A 26,858-nucleotide genomic window follows, 5' to 3' on the forward strand; every position below is an offset into this window, starting at 1 on the left:
AAAACCTGTTTTATCTTACATAGATTACTTACTAATCTATGTTTTGTTGAAATCTTGTGAAAGTTATTTTAATTCTGTAGTGCAGTAGTATCACATATATATTTTTATCAAATATATAGTGATATTGTATCCATTAATCTAAATTTAGAATGAGAAGTTAAGCTCCTAGCATTTTTAAAAATTTTTCAGTTCTGAAGTTAAAAATGTGTAAAATTATTTTGTATATTCCTAGTGAAACACCAGGCCAGAAAATATTAATAACACTCTGGTTATATTTTGTTTCTGTTCAGATTCATTAAAAAAAAAAAAAACAACAACTCTGAAAGAAATGATGGAAATACTTTCTGCCCCACACAATAAATATCTTGTATATTTTGCATATCAGTAATACAGGGCTGTTGTTCTTTCTGCCTGATGGGAATTTTTAACGAATCCTGGCCTTTTCATTTTTTAAATGGCTATGTTGTATTCTCTGGTGCGTTTAATATGGGTATGATTTGCTGAGTTCTGTCAGTACTTTGGCAACTACATTCATTCACTCATTCGTTTGTATTCTCTATAATTACTTTTATTAACTCTAACATTTAGTTTCAGTTTAGAGAAATGTTGATTTTTAAATAAACAATGAAAAACAAAATACACAGAATAAAATACTCCATTCTATCTCATGTATTTTTTTTTTAGAAATATATAGTTTTTTTTGGTGTTTTTTTTTTTTTTAATTAAAGGCAACTACTTTTAGATCAGAAGAGGTTTTGTTGTTTTTTGCTCTTTTTGTATTATGGGGTGTGTGTGTGTATGTGTGTGTGTGTGTGTGTGTGTGTGTGTGTTTGGTGGCCTCTGAGGAAAAGCTAATAACCTCTCTATTTTTTGTTTCCCTGCATATACTGCTAATTATGTATGCATTTAGATAACTGCTTAATGTGTATTCCTAAGTGTATTGCTTTGAGTCAAGGGCTAGAATTCTTCATTCATAAATTTGTGGTATTGAAGAGATGGACTAATTGTAAGTATGGTAGTTTTTATTCCATCATTGAATAACTAATAAAGTAGTCACAAAATTATGCTCATTAAGAGTGGCATTTAATAGTGGGCACTTTAAATTTTTAAACAAAAAAATTCATCCAGTGTATTTTCAAGATTCTAAAGCAAAAGTGAAAGAACTAAGCATGAATAGTGACTGAAAATTGTCTTAATCATCTTAGTTACTTATATTTATGCAGCTTTATGGAGGGTGGGAGGTTATGTTGTATAAAGGATTTGAAAGTAAATTTCAAGATAATAGTGTGTTTCTCATAGTGTCTTAAGTGACACTCACAAAAACTACCATGTTAAGTGATTTATTTTTCTTATGAAGTGACTCTTCAGAAATTCAGAACATTGAAAGAAGACCATACTAAATCACCAAAAAAGTGTAATGTTTTGTAAGTTAATGCATTTTAAGCACTGTACGTGTAAGATAAACTATGACTACAAAAAGGTCACTAGATCTTCTAATGAATAGATACTAGTAATTTTTAATCAGCACCTCACTTGTTCACCCACAAAGTACATGTGAATTGGATGTATAAGTTATTTGTGTATAAACTGTAAAGGACTATAAAAGTATAGTTTGTTATGATTGATACTAAAGTAGGTATTAAGGAACACTTTTTTTCTGAATATATGAACATTCATCTACAAGTATATTTTACCTCATAGTGATAGGTTTTTCTGCAAGGTGATAAAAGATAGAACCAAGATCTTTAGTGGGATAACTATTCTCCCTGAGAAATTCTGATTTACGTTTTGTCAATGAAAAAATAACAGCAAATAAAGGTAAAATGTCTACTATACTAACGGGTCTTACTTGAAAAGGATAGTTATAGTTTTATTCTCTATTGCTTGAAAATGAATACATAATATAATAATAAACAGCTACTCATGTTCACAGTACTATGAATACTGAAATATTGGTGGAATCTGGAAGTAGTGAGGTTATTCTGTGCCTGAACTTCCTGTTTTCACCTACTTCCCAATTACTTGCAGCTGTCAAAATAATTTTAATCATTTTCAGATACTTTGCAGAAAAAAAAAAAGATCTTAAGCCCTTCGGCCCTAATCAAGGGCCATAAGGCTTCAGCTAAAAAGATGTTACCCCTTCTCTTCTTGTCTTCTTTTGTATCCCTGCTGAGTCCTTCTGTCTAGTCAGGTCAGTGTTCTTTCTGAACATCACTATTATGTTCTAAGATCTTAAACATTTATTCAGGTCATTCACAATTCCGATTCTGTATCCTTGTCTTCTAAACCAGATCAGAGAATCAGAGGATGTTAGAGCAGAAAGAGGCTTTAGAAATCAGTTGATAAGCTCTTTTATTTTACTAATGATGAAATATTAGGTATGAAATACTTTTCAGATTAAAAATTAAACCAAATCTCAGAACCTCTAGCCTCTGAGCGGTTTTTCTATGGCATGTTGTTTACAGAAACATGCAAGCAGACATGCAGAGCTCTGCTTAGTCCATGGAGGGACCTAAAGGTTGGATTCTCCCACCTCTCTGCCCAGGTTGTCCACCAAATATGCTTGTTTATTTCCGGGTACGTGGAAGAGTTATTATGGGAAAAGTGAATGTAAAGTCATATACAAGACAAGGAAAACCAAGCAAGCATCTCATTAGGCCCATTTGCAGTTAGAGTGGCAGTTGTATGCATTTACTGTCTTATTATTTATTCAGTGTCAGAAAAGGATAATGTGTTCGCATTTTACACAGTCATACATACAGAAAAAGAGAGCCTCACTGTAGGACACCTTAAGCATGGGGCAGGATCTTAGTTTATGTATAGTATTTTTCAAGTTATTGAAAATCATAGGTGACAGATAAATAAAAAATAGTCTTCTTCTGCCAAAAGGCTTTTCCTGAAAAATCGGAGCCTTTCTTAGCATTGTGGTAAACTGAATCTTTCCTCTTTTACTTAAACTTAAGTCGCTGAGAGTATTCAAAACCAATTTAAAATGAATTATGTATAGCTGATGCCACTACTCTGCTCCTTTACTATAAACATGAATATTTAAAATCATAGAATTTTAACATCGGGAGGACATTGGTGACTTAACTCTACAACAGCTTCATTTTATTACTGAGGAAAAAGATGGTGAAGTTTCTTAGTTGTGAACACTGACCTGGTTAGTGTCAGGCAGCCAGGAGGTCAGGATTCTTGGGCCTGTGTTATTTTCCCCAAACTACTTGAAAATCCTCATTAAATTATCTCTTGGCACCATCTGTTTCTCTTTGTCTTTTTTTCTCTCCTTTTTTTTTTTCCTTCTGGGCTAAACCATGTCAGTCCTATGTAAGTTATATTCAATAGCTTTAATCCAAATTCTATGAAATGGGGTTGAAAAGGAAAACCTGGAAGTCTAATTAGAATACTTACATGTCTCATCAAAGATTTCTTTTTCTTTCTTTTCTTTAGCATCCAGTCATGCACCTTTCCACAGATCTGGACTGTTTATTGATTTTACTGTGCTTTAAAAATTTCCCATGAAGCCAGGCATGGCTTTTGCCTGTAGTCCTAGCGATTGAGGAGGGCGAGCTGGGACATCCAGGGACATCCACACTGCCTGGGGAAGCCTCCCGGGACCATGGTGAAGGCAGATGCCAATCTCACCTTTACCATCTAGAGTGATATTATTTACATGATGCAGGGCAGTATAATGGAAGTATCTCAAGGCCTGCTCGCCAGAATAAACTTTCACAAAATCCTCCAAATCCTCTTTATGTCACATCATCCTCAGAAGTCTCCTGCTCGCCCCCTAAAACCCACACTTTCATAAATACTGTGCCCCCTTTTTTTTCCCTTCAACTTTTAGGTTCGGGGGTACATGTGCAGGATGTGTAGGTTTGTTACCTAGATAAACGTGTGCCATGGTGGTTTGCTGTACAGATCAACTCATCACTTGGGCATTAAGTCCATCATCCAGTAGCTATGCTTCCTGATGCTCTCTCACCCCCTCCCCCACTCCCCTGCACTTTCTTAAAGGATAAAGAAAGGACAAGTCTTATATTTGACCTTTGAGGGTCTTACCCAGTGATCTCAGCCTTCTACTCTTGAAGGCTTTTACATGCTATGCAGTGATAGTGATTACAGTGTTCCCTCTTCTCCCAAATCAGGCAGTGGCCAATATCTTAGTGGGGAAGATACCCTATTCAGAGTCACATGTATTCTTCATAGCAAATCACCAGGAAAATATTCATTTTCTGTAGCCAGTATGAAGAAAGGAAGTATATGGGCAAGTCTCTGTACCTTTCTTTCAATTTTACTGTAAACCTAAAAGTACTATTTAAAAAAAAATCTTAAAAAAGTATACTTTCACTTTCATCCCAAAGGAGAGCTTGAAGTATCTGAAAGTGAAGAGAAAATGTAGGCTATCACTAAGAATTCTAATCAAACTGGGGAAGCAGAGTTTCGATGTCTAGTGTTGACCTTATGTGTTGACTTTGTCTTCATGGTCTTTTAGGAGTAAATCTTTTTACGTTTCCTCAGTGGCAAATGTTAGAAGTTAAGTAGTTTGGTGGTGGTGGGAAATAAAATTCTAGGAAGTGTTAGAGGTGGCAGTGGTAGCTGGGCACGGGTTTGTTTCGGAGGAGAACTTGTGTTAAGCCTTAGACATGCAGGTGGTGGTGAAAGCAGGCCTTCCAGCTGTGACCTCTGGCTACCAGCAACCTGTTTCTTAGATTAAATGGTTCTGTTTCGATCTTGATAACTGTCAAACATTAGATATGTCTAAAATGGAAGGCACAGTGGACTCACTCCCTCCGCCTTGGATCTGGATCCATGTTTCACACAGTAGCTAAGCCAGAAATATCGGCACCATCCTTAGAGCTACTTCCATAGTACACTTTGAATCAATCACTCAGGCATTTTTATTCTGTTTCCTAAATAGAGTTTGCTTCAGTCCATTCCTCACCCTCTGTCAATGATTACCACGTATGCTTGAGTATGAGGTGAGGTTCCCCTTTTCCTGCAAAATTACTCCTCAGGGAAGAGGGAGTCTTGAGGTGGAGTCAGTGCAAAGCCTCTGCTATTACTGAGTGCTTTCTGCAAGGCTTTATTTTAAATAGATTTGTGAGGAAGACACATTAGCCCCACATGACCCTGTTTAATGCGATTAGGTATTATGGAGGACATCTGACAAAATCTTTTTTAAAAAGGGTATGGCAGCTTTGAAAATAGTGTGGGAATTTATTCTTAGGAATGTGTCCTCACAGTTCTAAATACAAAGTATCTTTATAAACAAACCTTTCCACTAAGAAAAAAAAAAAAAGCCCTGATACACTCAGATTAGGGATATAGAAAGCATGAACGTGTTCCTACATTACAAATGGAAATGGCAACCATCCTGATTTTTACCAAATCCTATCTCAGGCTTAGGACAAGATTTCCAGCGATGGCACCAGACAGAGATTCCACTAATGCTTTACCTCTGGTGAAGATGGATATGCTTCAGAAAACCGTCAGAGGCTAAAAACCTAACTTGAGTTGACACAGACACAGATGTCAGCCATGCATGTGCAGAGTTTGGACCAAAGTGTTTTTGGGAGATGTGGATATAGAAAAAAGTGACATATCTAAATTTCTTGTATATTTCACTTTATTTTATTTATATCACTAAAAATAACAAATGCATGACATGACATAAACAGGTGGCTCTTTCATACAGTCTGTAACTTTTGGTAAATGTTATTGAATTATACATTCACAGAAGTACACGAATCATGAGTAAACAGCTCAATGAATTTTCACAAAGCAAACAGTGTAGCCAGCTCTCAGACCAAGAATCAGAACACCACCAGCATGAGAATCAGAACATCACTGGCACTCAAAAATGCTCCCTCTTACTCTCTTCTAGTTATTGCCTGACCGCTGCCCCCACATGTACAGTGTAAATAGTATCTTGTCTTCTGTCATCAGAGATTAGTTTCGGTTGGGCTTGTTTTTGAACTTTTTATAAATGTAATCATTCAGTAAGTACCACTTTGCTGTCTGGCTCCTTTCCTCAGTATTATGTTTGTGAAATTCATCTATGAATTATTTAGTTTGTTTACATTGATGAATGATATTTTACATTTTGAACAACCAAACTTATCCATTCTGGTATGATAAATATTTGTGGTGGTTTCAGTTTGGGGCTGTTATGAGTAATGCTGCAATTAAAACTCTCCTGTATGACTTTTGGTGAATAAATGTCAAGTACTGGGTTGGGTACATACCTAGGAGTGGGATTTATAGGTCTTAAGATATGCCTTCATCAGCTTTAGTTAACACTATCAAACAGTTTTCTAAAATGGCTGTACCTTTTTCACATCCATTAGCAAAGTAGAAGAGTTCCTTCCTCCACATTTTTGCCAACTATTGGTATTTTGTGTCTTTTTCTATATTAGTTGTTTTGATGGGAGAATAGTATATTGCACTATGATTATAATTTGCATTTCCCTGCTAACTAATTTAGTTGAGCACTTTTTCATATATTTCATGGCCAGTAGGATATATATAAGTGGCTGTTCCTATTCTTTGCCCCATTTTGTTTGTTTTTTCTTTTTTGCTTCTCTAAAATCTTATATATTTGGCAAAAAAAAAAAAAAAAAAAAAAATTCAACTCTTTAATATGCTTGCTTTATTGGCAAAACTGAAGATCATCTTATATTCAAACAATATGTAAGTTTAAACTCCATCATACTGTTTTTTTAGGTTGCTGTGATGACCTGCTTATGAGTCCATTAACCTCTACTCACTCTGAGATGCTATCTTCTACACATACAAAGTTAATTTTACAATCATGCAGATGTGATTAAGTTCTTTTTAGCCCTGTCTCATTCATTCTTCCCTGCTGTGATTATCCACCTTTCCATCAATCCTATGCTAAACATAGTATTGACAAAACTGCCCTATAAAAGCTCATGGGGAGTGGGTGAGGCACTCTTACTAAACTTTCAGATTGCCAGTAAATTCGGATTCAGTAGATTTGAGTTGGATCCTGGGAATCTGTGCTAGTAACAAGCACTCCACATTCTTATTGTAGGAAAGTTTGAAGAATACCATGGATGATTTTTGATTTTGTTTCAGTGTTCCCTCACATTCCCTCTCCACTGTCTGGATTGTTTTCTATCCTTCTTCCATTGTCATCTGTCAACAGCCATCCACGTGTAATCTCTGGGAGTCTAACTTGACTCTTCCAGGCTGAGCACATCACTCTATAATCAGATCTTACTTCTGATCCTCCTCACAAAACTATTACGTCATTGGCCTTCCCCATCTCAGCTGATAACATGCAGTAGTTTGATCTTCAGTATAAATGTGGAATCTGAATCTTATATAACCTCCACAGCATGTACACTGGTCCTCTTCTTCCATTACCCTCATGCCTCAATTACTGCAGAACTAGTTTCCCTGCTTGCATCTTGTACCCATGCAGTCTGACTAGAGGGATCAATATTTCAAAACCTAAGTCAACATCATTTCTACTCAGATCTCTGCACTGGAGCTGGCATGGTGGTATGCATCTGTACTCCCAGCTACTTGGGAGGCTGAGGCAGGAGGATTGCTGAAGCCTCAGAATTCAAGTCCAGCCTAGGCAACATAGTGAGACCCCATCTCTAAAAGAAAAAAAAAAAAACAAAAACCTCTCTCGTTCCCAATTTCTCTGAGAGTAAAACCCCAAGTTCTCAGTGGGCCCTATGAGACCCACTGCACTCTGCCCCCTCCCCTTACCTTATGCTTTGACCTTCCAGGCTCACCCTACCTCAGTCACTCTAGCCTGCCTGCTTCTCTTAGGACATCCCAGTGTGCTTGCACTGTACAGCTTTCCTATGGGCTACTCCCTCTATCTTGGAACCGTCTCCCCCTAGATATCTGTAGTACTGACTGACCCCTTCAGTCTTTCAAGTCGTGACTCACATGTCCACACTGAAATATCCTTCTCAGGCAGGCCTACCCTCATCACTCTATTTTAAAATGAAGCCTGGCCCGTTCTCCCTACACCTCCAGTCTCTTTTGATCTCTTTTACTCTACTTTTTTTGTTTTGTGGCAATAATTACCTGCTAGTATATTATTTATTCTATTTATTATTTATCATCTAGATCTCTCTGTCAGAATAAAATCCTCCAAAGGCAAATTATTTTTTCCTGTTTTACTTACGGAATGTCCCCAAATATCTGAACAGTGTTTGGCATATAGTAGGGGCCCAATTAATATTTGTTTGATTTGTTGAATGAAATATTTGGGATGCAGTAGTAACCTTAAATAAGACTAAGAGATATTAAATAGCATCTTTTTATAAGCCTTACTTTTATGAAATCTTTTCCAAGATATGTCACATATTTTAATTTTGAAGTAGAAATTGAAAGTTTGAATGAAGGTGGGTTAACGGGAATTCAAGATGAGATTTGGGTGGGGGACACAGCCAAACCATATCATTCCACCCCTGACCTCTTCTACATCTCATGCCCTCACATTTCAAAACGAATTATGTCTTCCCAACAGTCCCCCAAAGTCTTATCTCATTTCAGCATTGATTCAAAAGTCCACAGTCCAGAGTCTTTAGGTTGTTTCCAAAGTCTTATCTGAGACAAGGCAAGTCCTTTCTGTTTGTGAAGTTGTAAAATCAAAAGCAAGTTAATTACTTCCTAGATACAATGAGGGTACAAGCATTGAGTAAATACAGTCATTCCAAATAGGAGAAATTGGCCAAAACAAAAGGGTTGTGAGTCCCACCCAAGTCCAAAATCCAGCAGGACAGTCAAACCTTAAAGCTCCAAAACTATCCTTTGATTCCGTGTCTCACATCCAGGTCATGCTGAGGCAAGAGGTGAGTTCACATGGTCTTGGGCAGCTCTGCCCCTTTGGCTTTGCAGGGTACAGCCTCCCTTCTGGCTGCTTTCATGGGCTCGTGTTAAGTATCTGTGGCTTTTCCAGGTGCATGGTACAAGCTGTTGGTGGATCTGCCATTCTAGGGTCTGGAGGACAGTGGTCCTCTTCTCATAGCTCCACTAGGCAGTGCCCCGGTAGGGACTCTGTGCAGGAGTGCCAACTCCACATTTCCCTTCCACACTGCCCTAGCAGAGGTTCTCCGTGAGAACCCTGCCCCTGCAGCAAACCTCTGCCTGGGCATCCGGGCATTTCCATACATCTTCTGAAATCTAGGTGGAGGTTCCCAAACCTCAATTATTGACTTCTCTGTACCCTCAGGCTCAGCACCCTGTGGAAGCTGCCAAGGCTTGGGACTTGCACTCTCTGAAGCCACAGCCCAAGCTCTATGTTGGTGCCTTTCAGCCATGGCTGGAGCAGCTGGGACACAGGGCATGGGGACCCTGGGCCTGGCCCATGAAACCACTTTTTCCTCCTAGGCCCCTGGGCCTGTGATTGGAGGGGCTGCTGTGAAGACCTCTGACATGCCCTGGAGACATTTTCCCAACTGTCTTGGGGACTAACATTCGGCTCCTAGTTATTTTTGCCAATTTCTGCAGCCAGCTTGGATTTCTCCTCAGAAAATGGAATTTTCTTTTCTGTCGCATCGTCAGGCTGCAAATTTTGTGAACTTTTATGCTCTGCTTCCTTTTTAATACTGAATGCCTTTAACAGCAGCCAAGGTCACCTCTTGAATGCTTTGCTACCTAGAAATTTCTTCCACCAGATACCCTAAATCATCTTTCTCACGTTCAAAGTTCCATAAACCTCTAGGTCAGAAGCAAAATGCTGTCAATTTCTTTGCTAAAACATAACAAAAGCCACCTTTGCTCCAGTTCCCAACAAGTTTCTCATCTCCATTTGAGACCAGCTCAGACTGGATTTCACTGTCCATATCATTATGAGCATTTTACTCAAAGCCATTAACAAGTCTCTCAGGAGTTCCAAAATGTCCCACATCTTTCTGTCTTCTTCTGAACCTCCAAACTGTTCCAACCTCTGCTTGTTACCCAGTTCCAAAGTCATTTCTACATTTTTGGGTATCTTTTCAGCAGCACCCCATTCTACTGGTACCAGTTTACTGTGTTAGTTTGTTTTCACGCTGCTGAAAAAAACATACTCCAGACTGGGCAATTTACAAAAGAAAGCAGTTTATTGGACTTACAGTTTCACATGGCTGGGGAGGCCTTACGATCATGGCAGAAGGTGAAAGGTACGTCTCACATGGCAGCAGACAAAGGAAGAGCACTTGAGCAGGGAAACTCCCCTTTTTAAAACCATCAGATCCCTTGAAACTTATTCACTCTCACAAGAACAGTACAGGAAAGACCTGCCCCATGATTCAGTTATCTCCCAACGGGTCCCTCCCACAACATGTGAGAATTCAAGATGAGATTTGGGTGGGGACACAGCCAAAGCATATCACAGTGATACAATAATGAAATAAAGTAATTCAGAAATTCTCACCCCCAATCGAGGTTCTGTTCTTTTGTGATAGACAGGGAATTAATAAGTAAAAATCAAGTAGTCCATGATGATCAGCACTAAAGAGAAGAATAAGGTAGGAAAGGAGACTGGAACTATTGAGAGCAGGAAGCTAGTTGCAATTTTAGACAGGATGTTCTCGGCGTGAATGCATCTTTCTAGTGAGGATCTGAAGGAAGTAAGGGAGTTAGTTGTTCAGATACCTGGAGAAACAGCAGTGAGGCTCAAGGAAAGACAGTAGGAGGGGCTGAGGGGAAAGTGTGCCTGACATGTTCAGGCCTAACAGGGAGGCTGCTGGGGATGGACAGGTTGAACGATGGGGTAAGGCCCTGTGAGGGCCTTGTGGGGTTTCACTCACAGTGTGGTGAGAAGCCAGTGGGAGGTTTTGCCCCCCAGGCCTGGATCTTGAATGTGTAGGAAAGGGTTAATTAAAAATTAAATTCAGCCATAAATGATGAAGCTGACTCAAAAGATTCAATTTTATTGAAGGAATGAAACTGGAATTGAGTGAGAAGTAAAATCTGGGCTTCATGGTTTGGGAGTCATCTGTGAGAAGTTGTAGTTAAATTTTGAAGATGGATGCAGAATTCTGAGGAGACGTTTTTGAAGGAAATGAGAGGAGGAACCAAAGTTCTGTGCCCTAGCGATGCTCTTCCCTGCTCCTGGGCACTGGAGGGAGAGTCCTGTTTGAGCCTTAAAATGGTAATGGTGGTCCACCTCCTTTTTCTTTTTATTGATTTCTTTTATAGGGGTTGTTTTCTAGGAGATCTCCAGTATTCTTTCGTAGACTTCTTGTAAGGTAAAATTATGGAAGAAGGAAGGAAAAGTAACTGGAAGAATGTATGATGTTGACTTTGTGTTGACCCACCAACTCATTCTTTTATGGAGGAAGGGGGTGGGCACGTGGCTGGCTTCCACCCCACCACTGTGATTTAGAATTACAAGGAAAAACTCTTATATAAAGACTCTAATTTCTATGACGTTAGCCCTAAAGAAACCCTCAAGAGTATTGAAGTCTGAGACCTATATTAATTTCAATTTATTTTCCTTTTTGTATCATCTTTCTTACTATTATGCTTAAACATTCTTCAGTCACAGTTATCAAAACCATACTTTGTTCATTTTAATTTTTGTTTTATATATAAGAAGATAGAGGTACTTGCAAATCTAAATGTTTTCACAAGTTGAATTGTGTGACTTTCATACCAAGCCTCTGTTGTTTGTTGTTTGTTTTTCAAAAATAAAACATTATGTTATAGCCAGGACCAAAACCAAAATTTCACAGGCTATTTCTTCTGCCAAAGAAACATTGCCCTCTCTTAGTTTAAGATGTCAAAACACTTAGCAGTGTTTTCTGCCTAATTTTGGAATGTTGCTTTCTGATTCTGAATTGGAACAGTTTGCCCTGAAATTGCATAGATACGCATTTTGCCCATAAGTGAATGTATACAGCTGATTTCTCGTGTGACTTTCAGATGAAAGACAGAGTTAAAATGGAAAATTGCTGTAGGAAGCTGGCACGTTTTTAAACTCCTGAGTGGTTTTGGGGGGAATAAAACCTCTTTCCATTCCGGGCTGCATGAAAAATATTAAACTCCTTTTAAGTAAGTGGGAGACAAGATGAGTATTATGGATTTTCATCTTTTTCTCCTGAGTTCTTGTGATTCAAATCCTATTCCTGTTGCAGTGTTATTCTGCATTAAAGATCTTGACTGCTGAGATTGAACCATTATTTTCTTACTTATTTTACCTTAAACTTGTTTGGTGCTATGAGAATATTCAATATATAGCTTTTTGTTGCAGAGATTTTAGCAGCATTAGTTCATCTTGACTGATGCCCTTGACTTCAGAGTATAAATAGAAAAATAGAGATAGGTGACAAGGATTGATTAGCTATCCTCATTCTAAGTGAAACAGTAAACCTAGCTAGATAAATCACAGCTCAAAAGCCTGGAGAATGCATGGTAAAAGAAAGAAAGGTAGTGCGTATGTGTGTGTATGTGCTTAATAGTGAAGTTTTCTAAAAGAGGTACAAGCACAAAAATTCCGTCTGGTCTGTTCTACTGTCTTTCAGTTTTTATTTTTAAACACTTAAGGGTTTAAATAACTCATGGAATTGTTATTTGCTTTTTCTTTTATTTAAAGAAATTTTTTAAGTAAAAGAAAACTGAGACCAATGTCATTGCCTTTTTAAGTCAGATATATGTGTGTGTATATACATCTGTGTGTGTGTGTGTATGTATGTATATATGCACATATATGCATATACACACACATATTACTTTGTCATTAGACTTTAATTGTAGGATTGGAAGGGCTCAGGGGAGATCACCTGATTTTTTTTCTCTGGCACTTTTAAGCTATTTAAGCATTTTAATAGTGTTTACTCTGTGCCAGGCAGTGTTCTAAGCACTTGATATATATGAACTCATTTAATTCTGACATTCAACCAAAGAGATAAATCTATTATTATCCCCACACACCGTACAAGGAAATTGAAGTTCACAGAAGTTCAGCAGCTCACTCCATGAGAAATGAAACTGGGATTTTAACCCAGGCATCAAGGCTGTGCCTTCAGCCCTTATATTAGCACCTGCCCCTCTCCCTCTCCTCCTCTTCTTTCTGGACTTTTCAGTTCAAAGGATCAGTTTTCACTCTGACTTCCCTTTACCTGATGTGGTTTCTTCAGCCTATAGTTTAAGGCTTTTTCAGTTTGTTTTCCTTTATTCTTTTCTTGAACCTGGTGAAGAACAACCCTTCTCCACATCTCCATCTGTCACTGCTGCTCCATTCTTTCACCCTCCTCCTCCTTGGTTATATTCTCCAGCCTTCAAACCATTTCTGAATTCTTTTTTTTTTTTTTTTTTTTTGAGATGAAGTCTTGCTCTGTCGCCCAGGCTGGGGTACAGTGGCCAGATCTCAGCTCACTGCAAGCTCCACTTCCCGGGTTCACGCCATTCTCCTGCCTCAGCCTCCCTGGGACTACAGGTGCCCGCCACCTCGCCCGGCTAGTTTTTTGTATTTTTAGTAGAGACGGGGTTTCACCGTGTTAGCCAGGATGGTCTCGATCTCCTGACCTCGTGATCCGCCCGCCTCGGCCTCCAAAGTGCTGGGATTACAGGCTTGAGCCACCGCGCCCGGCCGTTTCTGAATTCTTAAGTTATATTACATCAGGATTAGAAGCTGCTGTTATAATGATGGCTTGTCCAGTTCTGAGTAAGATAGTATTAATAGCACAATATCCTCATTGTTTCTACATATATATATATATACACACACACATACACACACTCGATTCCTGTTTGCCACATCTTTTTTCTCCTGTATTTGCAAAAATACATTCTTCTTGCATTAAGAGTTGCTATTAGTGATGCCATGCTGTGCAGTCGTGTATATTTCTCAGCTTTTCCAAGACCTTTGAGTTTTAACGATAATTCACAAACACGCTTGCCATTCTATGGACATTTTATAGGATTTATTGAGGTTATTTATGAAAGTTTATAACTGTGTCCTAGGATCTCCTGGCTCTTGAGACACACTGCTGTTAATATGTTGAATGTGTAAATTTCCATTTAGTGTGGAACTGTCAAAAACAGTTGTATGATTCAGTTTGATAGATGGTTACTTAGGGCCAGCTGTCGGGGCATTATCTTTCCAACTGAATCCCAGGTAAGAGAATAAAGAATGGAATACCATCCTGCACCCAGCACTCTTCACCCATATCCCCCACACTCCCTCTCTACTTGGTTTCATCTAGCAGAGGCTCCATTCTCTTACTGAAGATGAAATCATGCTGATGAGTTATATCCTTCCTAAGCCAAAGATAATTATTACCTGATTACCTGGTACCACACAATATTAAGTTTGTAAAAGTGAGTTTACCTTGATTGCTGCTGCATTTTATTGAGTAAACAACAATTCCACCAGATTGTAATTTGCAAATTCCACTTTTTTCCCCTCTGTCTTCAACCTTCTACAATAATGTTTAACATTTAGTCTGAGGTGACTGGGGTGGGTAATGAACAGTCTGCCTTGTCTGTTTTTCTTGACTATGCTGCTGGTTTTTACTATTATTATAGGTGTTGCTAGGTTAGAATTATTTCCGCCTATACTGAGGACTTGCTGCTTTAGGATCTTGGATAGTTCACCTGTTCCTTTCTTTGAAAACTTTGCGTGATTGCTGAAATTCAGTCTATAATATGTCCATTAGTGCAATATTTTAACTGGCATATTTATGCCCTTATAACTTTCTATCCAGACTGTGAGAACTTTGGCCAGTGGATTGGTGGTAAAGGGAGTGTTTTTCCTTCCAGCTGGGGAGCTTACGTGTTCCTAAGCATCCTATTCTTGCCTCTGTTTTATCATGATAGTATTGTAATTTAGCTCTTTCCCTATATGTCTCCCCCACCTCAAGGAAATTCTCAAAGACTGTGAGTGCACAGTCCAGGGCTTGGCTTCATGATGTTCTATAGGGCTAATCTTATGCTCTCCCTTTTTTATTCCAAACTTAATTTAAGATGGGGCTATTAGTTGTAATCCAAGAAACCGCTTAGTTTTGAAAGGATTTTAATGATTGTCCAAGGGGCTTATATTCCATACATGTATATGTTTGAAAAAATACTGCTACTTAACAGTGGACTTGCAACCAAACTTTTTGGAACACAACTACTTTTAGCCCAGTTTTACACTTCTGTCCAGGTACATAGTAGAGATGCCATAAATACAGAGTTATATTGAATTCCTTTATAATAATAATGCAGGGGGAAAGGATTATCTGGTAGAGGAAGAGGATGAGGCAAGGATTATTGCAATGACAGCCTATGGATGAGGGGAAAGTTGAGATTGGGGTAGGCATGTCATCAGAGGACCACACCATACCAATTTGAGTGGTCACAGGCATTCTAGGAGTTAGAGACGGAGATGTTAGCAGAGGTGTGAAGAGAGGTAGGGCCTATGATGATAATAGATGGAGTCCTGAGAATGGAAGTTTTGTATGGGATGACAAGGAAAGACACAGTATGGGGAGAAGGTGTAGAACTCAGGAGATAATGGCCAGCCTGGAAGGAGGACAGTGGTAGTTGGTTGTTGGCCACCATAGCAATGGAGAAAGGGCAAGAAGAGAGGCAATCCCTTAAGCAGCAAGGGGTTGTTGCAGGGATGGGGAAAGGGAGTTTTCTGGGACCCTGATGACTTTGGCAGCAGCCGGTAGTGTTGGGGCTGTTCTGTGAATTGTATATGGTCAACCAGTGATTGATGCTTAAATTGTATGTAGTCATGGGGAACTTGTAACTGGTCAAAGAATGGAGTAACACGTTTGGTTTAGCCTGCCAAGAATGAGATCATATTTGACCATAACGCTGAACAAACAGGATTCAAAGGGTAGATCAGAATTTTAATTTACTCCATTCTCCTTTCCTTCGGTGCCTTTTCAAACCATTCTGTGGAGCTGAGTTTTCTGTTCCTGGATGAAATCTTAGACAAACTTGTTTGCTTCACTAACTTCTCTCAGATTAAAAGCAAAAAATAGTTCAAAACTTGTATTCGTAAACACACAGTCTTGGTTCATTAATTGTTATGCCTGGTCTAGTCCAGGACAGTTCATTCAAAGGTAAGGCTTCCCCCTCCGGTCCAGCTCCTGCTTGCTGTAGGTGTGGAGCCTGCAGTGGGAAGGAGAGTTGTGGTAGGCCTCTTCTCCCCAGTTCTCTCCCGAACACATCTACTCTTCATCCCTACTCACCAGGCGACTCTGGATTCTTCAGAGTAGACTGGGTGGAGAGGAAGGAAAAGGGCAGAAAGGTCTTACAGAACTGAACGTCGGTTTGCCGCTGGGTTCTTCTGGCTGTGGCTGATGGTGAACGTAACTGGTTCTTTTGTGGACCCTTTTATAAATTCTTTGGAGAGTCCCTCCCTTCTCTATTTCTGTGCTTCTCTAGTCTGTTTTCCTTGACATGGGAGGAGGAAGGCGATACACCTCCTCTTTCATCCCGGGGGTATGCTGCTGAGGTCTCCTTATGGATCTAGACAGCCTTAATTCAGATGCAGATCATGTTGACTTTGTAGTCCTTAGGGAATATTTAGGAGAAAATACCCTTCTAGGGTCTGAGAGAGAAGCCAGAGGTGGAAGTATAGAGTAGGGGTAACTGCTGTGCAGATGATGGTTGAAAGTCATGAGATTGAACAGGGTTGCCCAGGAAGACAGGAAAAAAAAATCTCAAAAAGACACTTGCATTTAAGAGGCCTAGAAGGAAAGGGAGCAGGCGAAGAAGGAGGAAGCATCATTCAGAGTATTGGCTTTAGAAAAGGGCAGGCTGGATGGGAGTCCTGTTAGTATGTCTGTTCTTTACCTGGAAAGGGGAACTTAAAATACAGATGTTTTTATTTAAATTGTGTAAAGACTCTACACCATTTTCTTCCTGTTGTAGAAATTGATGTTAATTTTACTTTTAAATTTGTAATTCTTTGAAGACAAAAACTTTAACTCTTTTTTTTCCAGTTGTTTATGAACACAGATCAAGATTAGAAAAATCCTTGCAAAAGGAAAGACTTGAACATAAAAAAGCAAAAGAAGGTAAGTAAATAAATACTTTGTGTTCTGTTTTTCCAGTACTCTTCTTTGACGTATCATATACTTGGTTTACTATTTTTTTTTTCGTTTTTGGCTAAGATGTTTCTCAAATCAACCCAAAGTCAGATAGGTGGACAGAGAAAAACATGTCAAGTAATATGTTATGCATTGTGCAGTAATCCTTATACAGGATTGGATTTAGAATATTCTATTCAGTTTATGCCACCATGTGATAGCTCATATGTTGGTTATACTTATTATTTCAGGAATAACATATAATTTTTCATCTGAGTATTAAACAGGTATATTACTTACACCTGGAACTTCTGTCCACAGATATCCAGGGGGCGGGGGGCGGGGGGAATTAACAGCATGCATTGTCCAGAATATGACAAGTTTTATACACATACGCATATATGTATACCGTAATGAATTGATCCCATTGTCCATTATATTTTAAGTTATGCACCTGTTTTTACCTTGTGAAAGTTTTTATTGACACATCACTTGATTCAGTTTGAAAGTTAACATTTAGGTCAGCCACTAGGCAATGCTGTCAGTTTTTAATCAGAATTTTTCCATAAAACACAGGCCTTATACAGCTGATGATTTGAAGTTATCTGCATTCTGATATTTATTTATTCATGTTTTATGATACATCTTGAAATTTAAGTTAAATATTCTGTCTACCTACCTTGGTGGGAAGGAAGAGGATAGCAGAGGAGGGACAGTATTGGTTAGGACCTTTTACTTGGATTGAGCCTGTGTGAAGAATAGAAATTCAACATCATTAAAATGCTTTGATAAAGTTTGGATTCTCCTTGTCTTCAGATGCAAAGTGATTTTATAGAGCCATCTAGTGGATAATAAAGTTTTCAAAGCATTAAAGATGGCTTGGCTGGCTTGATGTCTGTTTTCAGGAACTGAATGATTTTAGTGTGCCATCTAGTGGATAGCGATAAATCACCTCTGTCTTCAGATGTGCTCCATTTTTTCCCTCCTAAATTTCAAGGAGAGTTAATCACAGAGATATTTTAAAAGCACTTTTAATCAATTGGCTATAATTTGGATTTTGTGGATGCAAGATTTACAGCTGTAAGGTAAAGAGGAAGATGTATGTTTTTTGCAATTCTTTCTAAACCAATGAGAGCCAAAATAAAGTATGTAAATCACCAAGTAGATTGTTTTAAACTTAAAACACTTTTGCAAGCCTGAGTAAAATTTGCCTTTATTTCTTTAGATGTTTAGAATCTGTATAGTGAATTATCACTGTTTATTCCCATCTTGTATTTTCTAGATTTTCTTGTTTATAAATTAGAAGCACAAGAAACATTAAATAAAGGAAGGGTAAGTTTTGGGTTTTTTTTTGTTGTTTTCCTTAATTTGTTTTCATAAAACTTGAAAGAGAGAGAAATATAGTTGCAAACTCTTTTACTTTGTTGATCCCTGGGGTTATCGGACTGACATACTTTTTATTTATTTGTATTTTTTGGCTGCCAAAACATTCTAAGAGGAAGACTTTAAAAATTGTTTTAAAACTTACCTTTACTTATCACATTATTGATAATAGGGATAAACTGGGAATAACCTTAATGTTTAACTATAAAAAGAAGATTATTTCATTTATTTGTTTGCAGTCTCTCTTTTTTATAGAATATAAGATTTATTTCGGTTTGCCTTCACATGTGTAGCATCCAACACAGGACCTGGCTTAGAGTTTGCATTTAAGAACATTTGTGGAATGGGTGAAGGGATGCGTGATATTGGCATTTAAAAATATTTTAAAGTCCAAATTAACTGGGTAAAAGCTAGTCTTTTTCTTACTCTGAGAAAAGTATATAAGCATTAATTGAAAAACGTTGATATTTTGGGGTATTAAAACTAAGAAGAAGCCAAGCGAGTTGGCTCACTTCTGTAATCCCGAAACTATGGGAGGCTGAGGCAGGAGGATTGCCTGAGACCAGGAGTTTGAGACCAGCCTGTGCAAAATAGCAAGACTTCAAAGGGCAAAATATTAGTTGGACGTGATGGTACACGTGCCTCTATTCCCAGCTACTTGAGAGCTGAGGCAGAAGATCACTTGAGCTTAGGAGTTTAAAGCTTCAGTGAGCTACAATCCCACCACTGTACTCCAGCCTGGGCAACAGGCCAGACTCTATCTCAAAATAAAAAAAACTGAGAAGAGTCACTTCCTTTGGTAGCCCAGGAGGCCATCAGCTTTCAACTCTTACTTGCTTTTAAAAGCACTAACCAAAACTGTGTGCACTTGTAATTTCCTTACAAATTAAAGCAGTAAAGTGAGGTAGCAAAAATGCAGTTCATTTTAGAAGTTATAAAAATATGAAAAAAATGCATGAGTGTATACTTGTGCTGGCAGGGTAAAGTGAGGGATATGGTACCTAAACATAAACAACATAGCATAGGGAGGGAAAACACTCAGGTGTCTTTTGCATACTGACTGGTTATGGCTACCTGGGACTATTGGGTCCGTATGTGAAGATGCGTCTCAGGAACACAAAGATATGCTCCTGGAACCTGGAGCTCAGGACATGTAGTTAAGGCAGAGACTTAGGCTCAAGTTTCAATCCTGGGTTTGCTACTTAATGAAATGTTTGCTCTTGGCGGGTTCCTAATCTTTACTCAGTTTCTCACTCTGCAAAATAGAGCGTCACTGGGGTAAAATCATGTATGTAGAATTTCCTACCCACTGAAGTTCAGGGAAAGACAGTGCCTTTTCTCTTCCCCCTTTAAGGCATGCTCAGCTTGTGAGGCCCGCTCCTCATTGGTTTATTTCTTCTTCCCTCTTACCTCAAGCACCCAGCACATATAGTAGCCCTGCGCGGTGACTCTGTGTCTCAGGACAAGTTCGTGTGTCTGGGCTCCAGTTCTTCTGAATATGAAAGTGGAAGGAAATCATCTCTAAGGGCTCTGTCAAGCTACCGTTTTATGATTTCATATCCTGCTTTTTTATTCTGAAACCTAGCAAACTAAGGGGAATGTTAAAACTTCATTTCTCTGTTAAATCGATGGCTCCAGTGACATCTTGGTTCCAGTGTAGAATTCATTTTACTGTAGGCAAGTGAAATAAATGGAAGTTATATTTTAAAGTGCTTTAAGCTGTGTTTAACAAGAGAGCCATATTTATTTTTGTGCTTTCTTTTTTTTGATTTACAGCAAGATTCCAATAGCAGATACAGTGCACTGAATGTCCAACATCAGATGTTGAAAGTGAGTAATCTAAAGTTGTTATTTATGTATAAAAGAAAGGATTAACTAATACTTGAACTATTGGCCTTTAAAGTGATTAAAGATAAAGTTTACAGAAATTGATTTGTATCATAATGTGGCATATTAAAATCATATTTGGCTAAAAATTATATATAGTTGTAATGGCTCATCATATTTATCACCCGATTACATAGAACATTTTAAAATTATTACACATTTTCTTATCAATCAGGCTCTCGGTTACCTTATTTTTAATTTTCTTCTTCTCTCTATCCATTAGGGTTTTATGTTCATTTACTTTCTCACAGTGGTTTTCCTTAGACATTTTCTTTTATCTTACACAGACTGGAGGTTGTAGAACTATTAAAATGCTTCTTTCCTGTTACTAATATTTAATAAATGTCCTTTTACTTACCACGGGAACACAATTTATTATTTAAAGATTCTCCTTCCTTGGTCCTTGAGTAAAACTCATTATTGTGTGTCAGGAAGAGAATCATTGTTTCTGTCAAGCTGGAAGAGACAGGCAGCGTGCGGTTATGCCCTTCGCAGCATGCAGATCATGCCAGCATCTCCACCCCACCATGCCTCCCCCTCGCTTTCTGTTTGCTATTGTCTTACCCTCTAATATCGGTAGGACATGCACTTTTTATTGAAACTGGAATCTTTTCTTATTATCAAGAGAGCAGTAAATGAATTAAAGCAAAGCATGCCTTCACATTAAGCACTTGGAGACTGTAGCGTTTATCTAGATCATGATTACATTGTAGGATTATAATCAGAAATAAGGTAAATAAAAGTCAATTCTCTAAACAGTTGATTACTATTTCCAAAGGGAAAAGTCTCATTTACTCTCTCTCTTTTAAACTGAGTTACCAGAAAGGCTGAAATACCAAAGAAGAAAAATTAAAGGCATTGCTGGGAAAACATCAGATCAAAAGAGGAAATCCATAATACCCAGGGAGGGATAATTTTGCCTTTAGCCTTACCTTGTTTCCACAGTAATTTGTGTCCCTGGGAATTTTCCCACATTTTCCCCTTTTCCATCTCTCATGCTAACTTCTTAAAAATTAAGAGGAAAATCATTTTTGGCTGTGATCCCAACTGTTCATTTGAAATCCAGGGTAAATGGAGGGAAGCTACACAAATTAAAGCAATTTGAGAAAAACAAAGCCTATTTCTTCATTTGTTCATGCTTTCTTGCTTTCATTTGTTTTTGTTTACTGTGCTGTCAAGAAATAGACTCTCATATACTTCAGAGAATGTATATTTCTACTCAAGTTTTCATCTTTGTAGAGCCAACACGAGGAGCTAAAGAAACAGCACAGTGACTTGGAAGAGGAACATCGCAAACAAGGGGAAGACTTCAGTAGAACATTTAATGACCATAAGCAAAAATACTTGCAGCTGCAGCAAGAAAAAGAACAAGAACTTTCTAAGCTAAAAGGTATTTGGAAATCTAATTAGCTAGTTTATCTCTAAATAAGTACTGATATTAATGTTCCAGTGCAACTGTAGACTGTTGTTTTGAGTGGTGATTGATTTACATTTATCATGTGGTCCTTTACCAGCCACTTTTTCTTTGTAACATTTCACATGTGTCTTCATCTATTTGGGTTTGTTTAGGGAAACAGAATAGAATATGTAGTGTATTCTGTTATATCGTAGTTTATTCTGTTGTATCTCAGTGGGGCACGTGGCTCTGTTGAGTAAGACAGTTTTTCTCTTAACTGGGTTGCGAGACATACAGCATCTCTGATCCTTACCCACTAAATGCTATAATGTTTCTCAGTTACTGCCACAATCAAAACTTGCTCCATGTATTTCTGAAAATCTCCAAGGGAGCAGAGACTTGCTGTTGATTGCCAATAGTAACTGAAAAAAGCTCAAGTTCTACAGTCAGACTGCACAGGTGAATCTTGGCTTCTTTACTAGCTGTGTGACCATGGGTTAGGTTGTGTGACAACTGTGGGCTTCATTGTCTTATCTGTAAAACTGGGATAATCATAAAAATATCAACCTTGTGGAATTGGTGTGAGAAATAATTTACATGAAGCATCTAGAATCGTTGCTCATAAATTTGCTACCCATCAACATCTGTGTCAGGTATTTTCATAGTAATATGGAAGAAAATATATCACTTTTCTGAGTGCATGTGAGTCCTGGAGAAAGAAACCAGTGCATTCTACAATGAAATACTTAGGTGAACTCCAGATTAATCACAAGACACAAATCGTCTTCCCCACTTGCTATTGGGCATGGTGGCTCACGCCTGTAATCCTAGCACTTTGGGAGGCCTAGGAGGGCAGGTCACTTGAGGTCAGGAGTTCAAGACCAGCCTGGCCAACATGACAAAACTCTGTCTCTACTAAAAATACAAAAATTAGCCGGGCATGGTGGCACATGCCTGTAATCTCAGTTATTTGGGAGGCCAAGGCAGGAGAATCGCTTGAACCTGGGAGATGGAGGTTCTTTCAGTGAGCCAAGATTCTACTAAAAATACAAAAATTAGCCGGGCATGGTGGCACATGCCTGTAATCTCAGCTATTTGGGAGGCCAAGGCAGGAGAATCGCTTGAACCTGGGAGATGGAGGTTCTTTCAGTGAGCCAAGATTGCACAAAAATTAAATGCATTGCTGGGGCATTGCACTGCACTCTGACCTGGGCAACAGAGAGAGACTGTCAAAAAAAAAAAAAGGGTGCTAAATGAGTTTAAAGTGAGGTAATTGGTTTTCAGAGGCATATGGTGCATGCAAAAACAGTGGTCAAGTCCAAATAACATTTGTAGTCTAGTTCATTGTACTGACCCAGTTTCCTGGTTTTGATAACGTACTATATTTATATAAGATGTCATCATGATGGGGAGTTGGGTGTTGGGTCCTTAGGACCGCTCTATATGTTTTTTGCAACGTTTCTCTATAAGCATTTCAAAAGAAGTAAGTTACAACAAAATGACATGCAGTAGTTAGTCTTGAGGCAGTACTACAAAGGGTTAAGGGTCTATGCTTTCTGATTATTTTTATGTATCTTTAAAATTTTAAATTACTTTAAAAAATTTGACTGAAATGCTGAAGGTTTGTTTTTAATTTGTGAAGAGACTCAAATCTGAATACACCTACCCATTACATTTTATTCCTAAGGGTTTGCGTATTAACATAAACATCTCATATTTAATTCCTAGGTAACGAAAATTTCCTTATCTTTTGTCTATAATGCAAAAGTTACTTAAAAGCATTTAAAGTACTGAACCAGAATGGATTGAGATGTCCAGCTAAAAACATGCTACATCCCAATACAATTTTTGTTGATTTTAAATATTATGTTGTCTGAGTTCAAAGTAAATTCTAAAATAAGTTATAAGTGGCTGTAGATATGAAAATAATAGAAACAGAATCCTGGAAGTTTCAAGACTTTATGTGTGATCCTTCTTTTTCTAAAATAGAAACTGTATACAATTTGAGAGAAGAGAATAGACAACTAAGGAAAGCACACCAAGACATACATACACAGCTTCAAGATGTCAAGGTAAAAGTCAAACGTTTCAGTAGTGTTTGTCTGCTGTACTTGGTAGAATGACTTTAAAAGTCATTCCCTAATTGGCCTGCTTTACAAATCCAAGTTGTTATTGTGGGCTTTGCATTAACTAGAGTGTACCTAATATTTTTACCACTTCAGCATTGTAAGCTAAAAGATGTTCTGAAAATCTAAATGTTCTCATTAATACTGAAATTATTCTCATGCTAAATAGTTACATTTTAATAAGCTTTTTATTTATAAAAGTTTACTAATAATGAGAGGTTTGTTTCTTTGGTTTTGATTTCATTATAAATAAATGATTATGGTATTTGGGTAGCACATTTTAGATTTTGGAATACTACATAAAGTGTAGTGTTCTCTCTACAATGATTTTTAAACTTAACACATGCTGCTACAACAACAAATAAATAAGCAAGTAACGTTTGGGTAGCCATATCACGATCAGCCAAAGAAGAATTTGTCATAGAATGTTAAAGCTCAACATGTAAAATTCTTTTTTATGTAGCAACAGCATAAGAATTTACTCTCCGAGCATGAACAACTTGTAGTGACTTTGGAAGACCACAAGAGTGCACTAGCTGCTGCACAGGTTAGAAGGGTAGCAGCCTCTATGGGTTCTTTTTACAAGTCTGCTTAACATTTCTCAATTCCTTTATGCATGTAGTCTATTACAAGCCAATCTCCAGTGAGTTCCTTAGGACAGAGCTAGCCTAATCCTGAGAACCATGCATGCTTTCAAAATTCAGTTAATAAAACATTAAATAAACTTTTGATTATTTTTTGCATTGGTTGTGCAATACATTTACGATCATTTCTTTTCATTCCAGTCCCTACGTGCAGTAGTCTAATACTTGTTTAAATCACAGAAATGATCTCACATATATGGTCTTTTGCAACTATCTGATCTGTGTTGACTCTTGGTGTAGTATCTGTAGGATTTTATGCTGCTAGCTACCGAAATAAACTGTTGTTAGACTTTTTCTTCTGTGTCTGCCTTGCTCCCAGCATTCCAGCCTGCACACCCTCCTTTTGAAACGAGGCTTATGTGTTGTCGGTCAAATTACAGAAAAGAAGAAGAGTCAACAGAGAAGGAAAAACAAGAGTCATAAGCTCCATTTGTTCAAACCTAGAACAGCCCCTGGCACAAGGCAGGCCCTCAGTATATATTTACTGAATGAACAGGGGAGCAAATACAAGTGTTGGAGAGCTTATTAAAGCCATTTCATGCTAAGTGTTATGCGGCTTTCTAGTAGAAGCAAGGAAACAGGAATGGCTAGTTTAGTTGCTGCTGTAAACTAGATCTTCACTTTTATTCCTACTGGAGGAATTATGATAAAAGAGCAAAGGTAAACTATCTGTGCTCATCAGGAAACCCATGTTGGTTTTCTTTTCTTTATAAAATTATTAAAAGGTACAATTTTCTGTCCCTGACCCATCTCAGAGGCTGTAGCATCTGTGTTTGTGAGATTCCTTTTCTAGACAGTCATTGATTAGGTATCTCCTCCTAACCTGTAGTTGTGTAGTGATTTTTTTACATGTGTATAAATGAAATTGACATCAGGGATCATTTCATTTCACATCTTTTTTATAAAAAATTTTGTCAAGTGTTATTTTATATGAGGCTGTTCTTCTTACTGTAAATGTGACAAATTGATTTGAGTGCTCTGTGTGCTGTAATGGCCATAAATGTTAGACTGAGCAACAATTTGAAAATCCATAGAAAGATAAGTAAAATCATTTATTTGATGACCAAAACCAAATTCTGGAGTAGCACCCTGACAGTATTACTGACAGGGTTTTATAATAGAAAAAAAAAATTGGCCGGGCACGGTGGCTCATGCCTGTAATCCCAGCACTTTGGGAGGCTGAGGCGGGCGGATCACCTGAGGTCAGGAATTTGAGACCAGCCTGGCCAACATGGTGAAACCCCGTCTCTACTAAAAATACAAAAATTAGCCAGGCATGGTGGTGTGCGCCTATAATCCCAGCTACCCAGGAGGCTGAGACAGTAGAGTCACTGGAACCCAGTGGGGTGGAGGCTGCAGTGAGCTGAGATTGCACCACTGCACTCCAGCCTGGGTGACAGCAAGACTCCATCTCAAAAAAAAAAAAAAAAAAAAATTTCTTTTTAACTTAACCTATGGTTATAATTTTCTATTTATTGAAATATCTTTTTTTGGGGAGAATGCTAAAGGTTTGTCCTGCCTTAAAAAAAGCTGTCAGAACTAGGTGCGATCCTTAATTAGAGCCATATGTGTTAGTCACTTTGGGCTGCTATAACAAAACACCCTAGACTGGGTGGCTTATAAACTATGGAAATGTATTTCTCACAGTTTTGGAGGCTGGAAGTCCTAGATCAGGGTGCCAGCACGGTCAGATTCTGGTGAGGGCCCTCTTCTTCCAGGTTGCAGACTTGAATTCTCCTTGTATCTTCACATGGCAGAAAGTAGACCAAGAAAAAACTCCTGGATCCCTTTACAAGAGCTCTAATCCCATTCTGGAGGGCTTCACCCTTATGACCTCATTACCTCCCAAAGGCCCTGCCTCCTGATCCATCACATTGGAGCTTTGGATTTTAACATAAGAATTTTGAGAGGACACAAACATTCAGTCTGTAATACCATATTAAGACTTTCCCCAAATCTCCTTAAAAAAAACAAATGCTGTTTCAGGCACCTGCATTTCTCATGTAAATCATCTTAGGAGATTCTGCCTTGACAACCTGATTTTTAAATGTAGTTGAGCATTTTATTTAATCCTCACAACCTTGTGAGTTATATAATATTGTACCTTTTTATAACTAAATAAACTGAGATGAAAAAGGAAGTAAAGTAGCGGCCCAAAATCAAGCAGACCAGAACTGAGGCTGAAGTTCAGGTTATCCTGACTTTGAAATCACGCTCGACTCTTAAGTGATATTTTTTGAGACTTCCTGCATCACAGGTACCCGGGCCTTGCCCTAGACCTGTTGAATTATAATTTCAAGAGTAGGGGACCAGGAGCCTACATTTTTAATATGGTCCCTAATTGTGCAACACACAATTACTGCCTTCAAAGATTATGTATCTAGGAGAAAGACGGAGTAGAATTAAGTTTTGTGTA

At 38.2% G+C, this 26,858-nt stretch overlaps 1 protein-coding gene across 4 annotated transcripts in view; it reads left to right on the forward strand.

The window, feature by feature from the left end:
- Nucleotides 1–26,858, forward strand: part of GOLIM4 (golgi integral membrane protein 4) — an 83,362-nt gene that overhangs the window by 33,263 nt on the left and 23,241 nt on the right. For 2 of the 4 annotated variants that reach the window (XM_011944611.1, XM_011944612.1), the window contains exons 2-7: nt 16,920–16,994; nt 18,289–18,338; nt 20,166–20,219; nt 21,516–21,666; nt 23,662–23,744; nt 24,262–24,345. In XM_011944611.1, the coding sequence (XP_011800001.1) occupies nt 16,920–16,994; nt 18,289–18,338; nt 20,166–20,219; nt 21,516–21,666; nt 23,662–23,744; nt 24,262–24,345 (497 nt within the window). The remainder of the gene's footprint in view (nt 1–16,919; nt 16,995–18,288; nt 18,339–20,165; nt 20,220–21,515; nt 21,667–23,661; nt 23,745–24,261; nt 24,346–26,858) is intronic. The other 2 variants (XM_011944613.1, XM_011944614.1) reach the window with 1 other exon arrangement.

Source organism: Colobus angolensis, unplaced genomic scaffold (genome assembly GCF_000951035.1).
Source record: "Colobus angolensis palliatus isolate OR3802 unplaced genomic scaffold, Cang.pa_1.0 Scaffold234, whole genome shotgun sequence".
Taxonomy (NCBI): Eukaryota; Metazoa; Chordata; class Mammalia; order Primates; family Cercopithecidae; genus Colobus; species Colobus angolensis.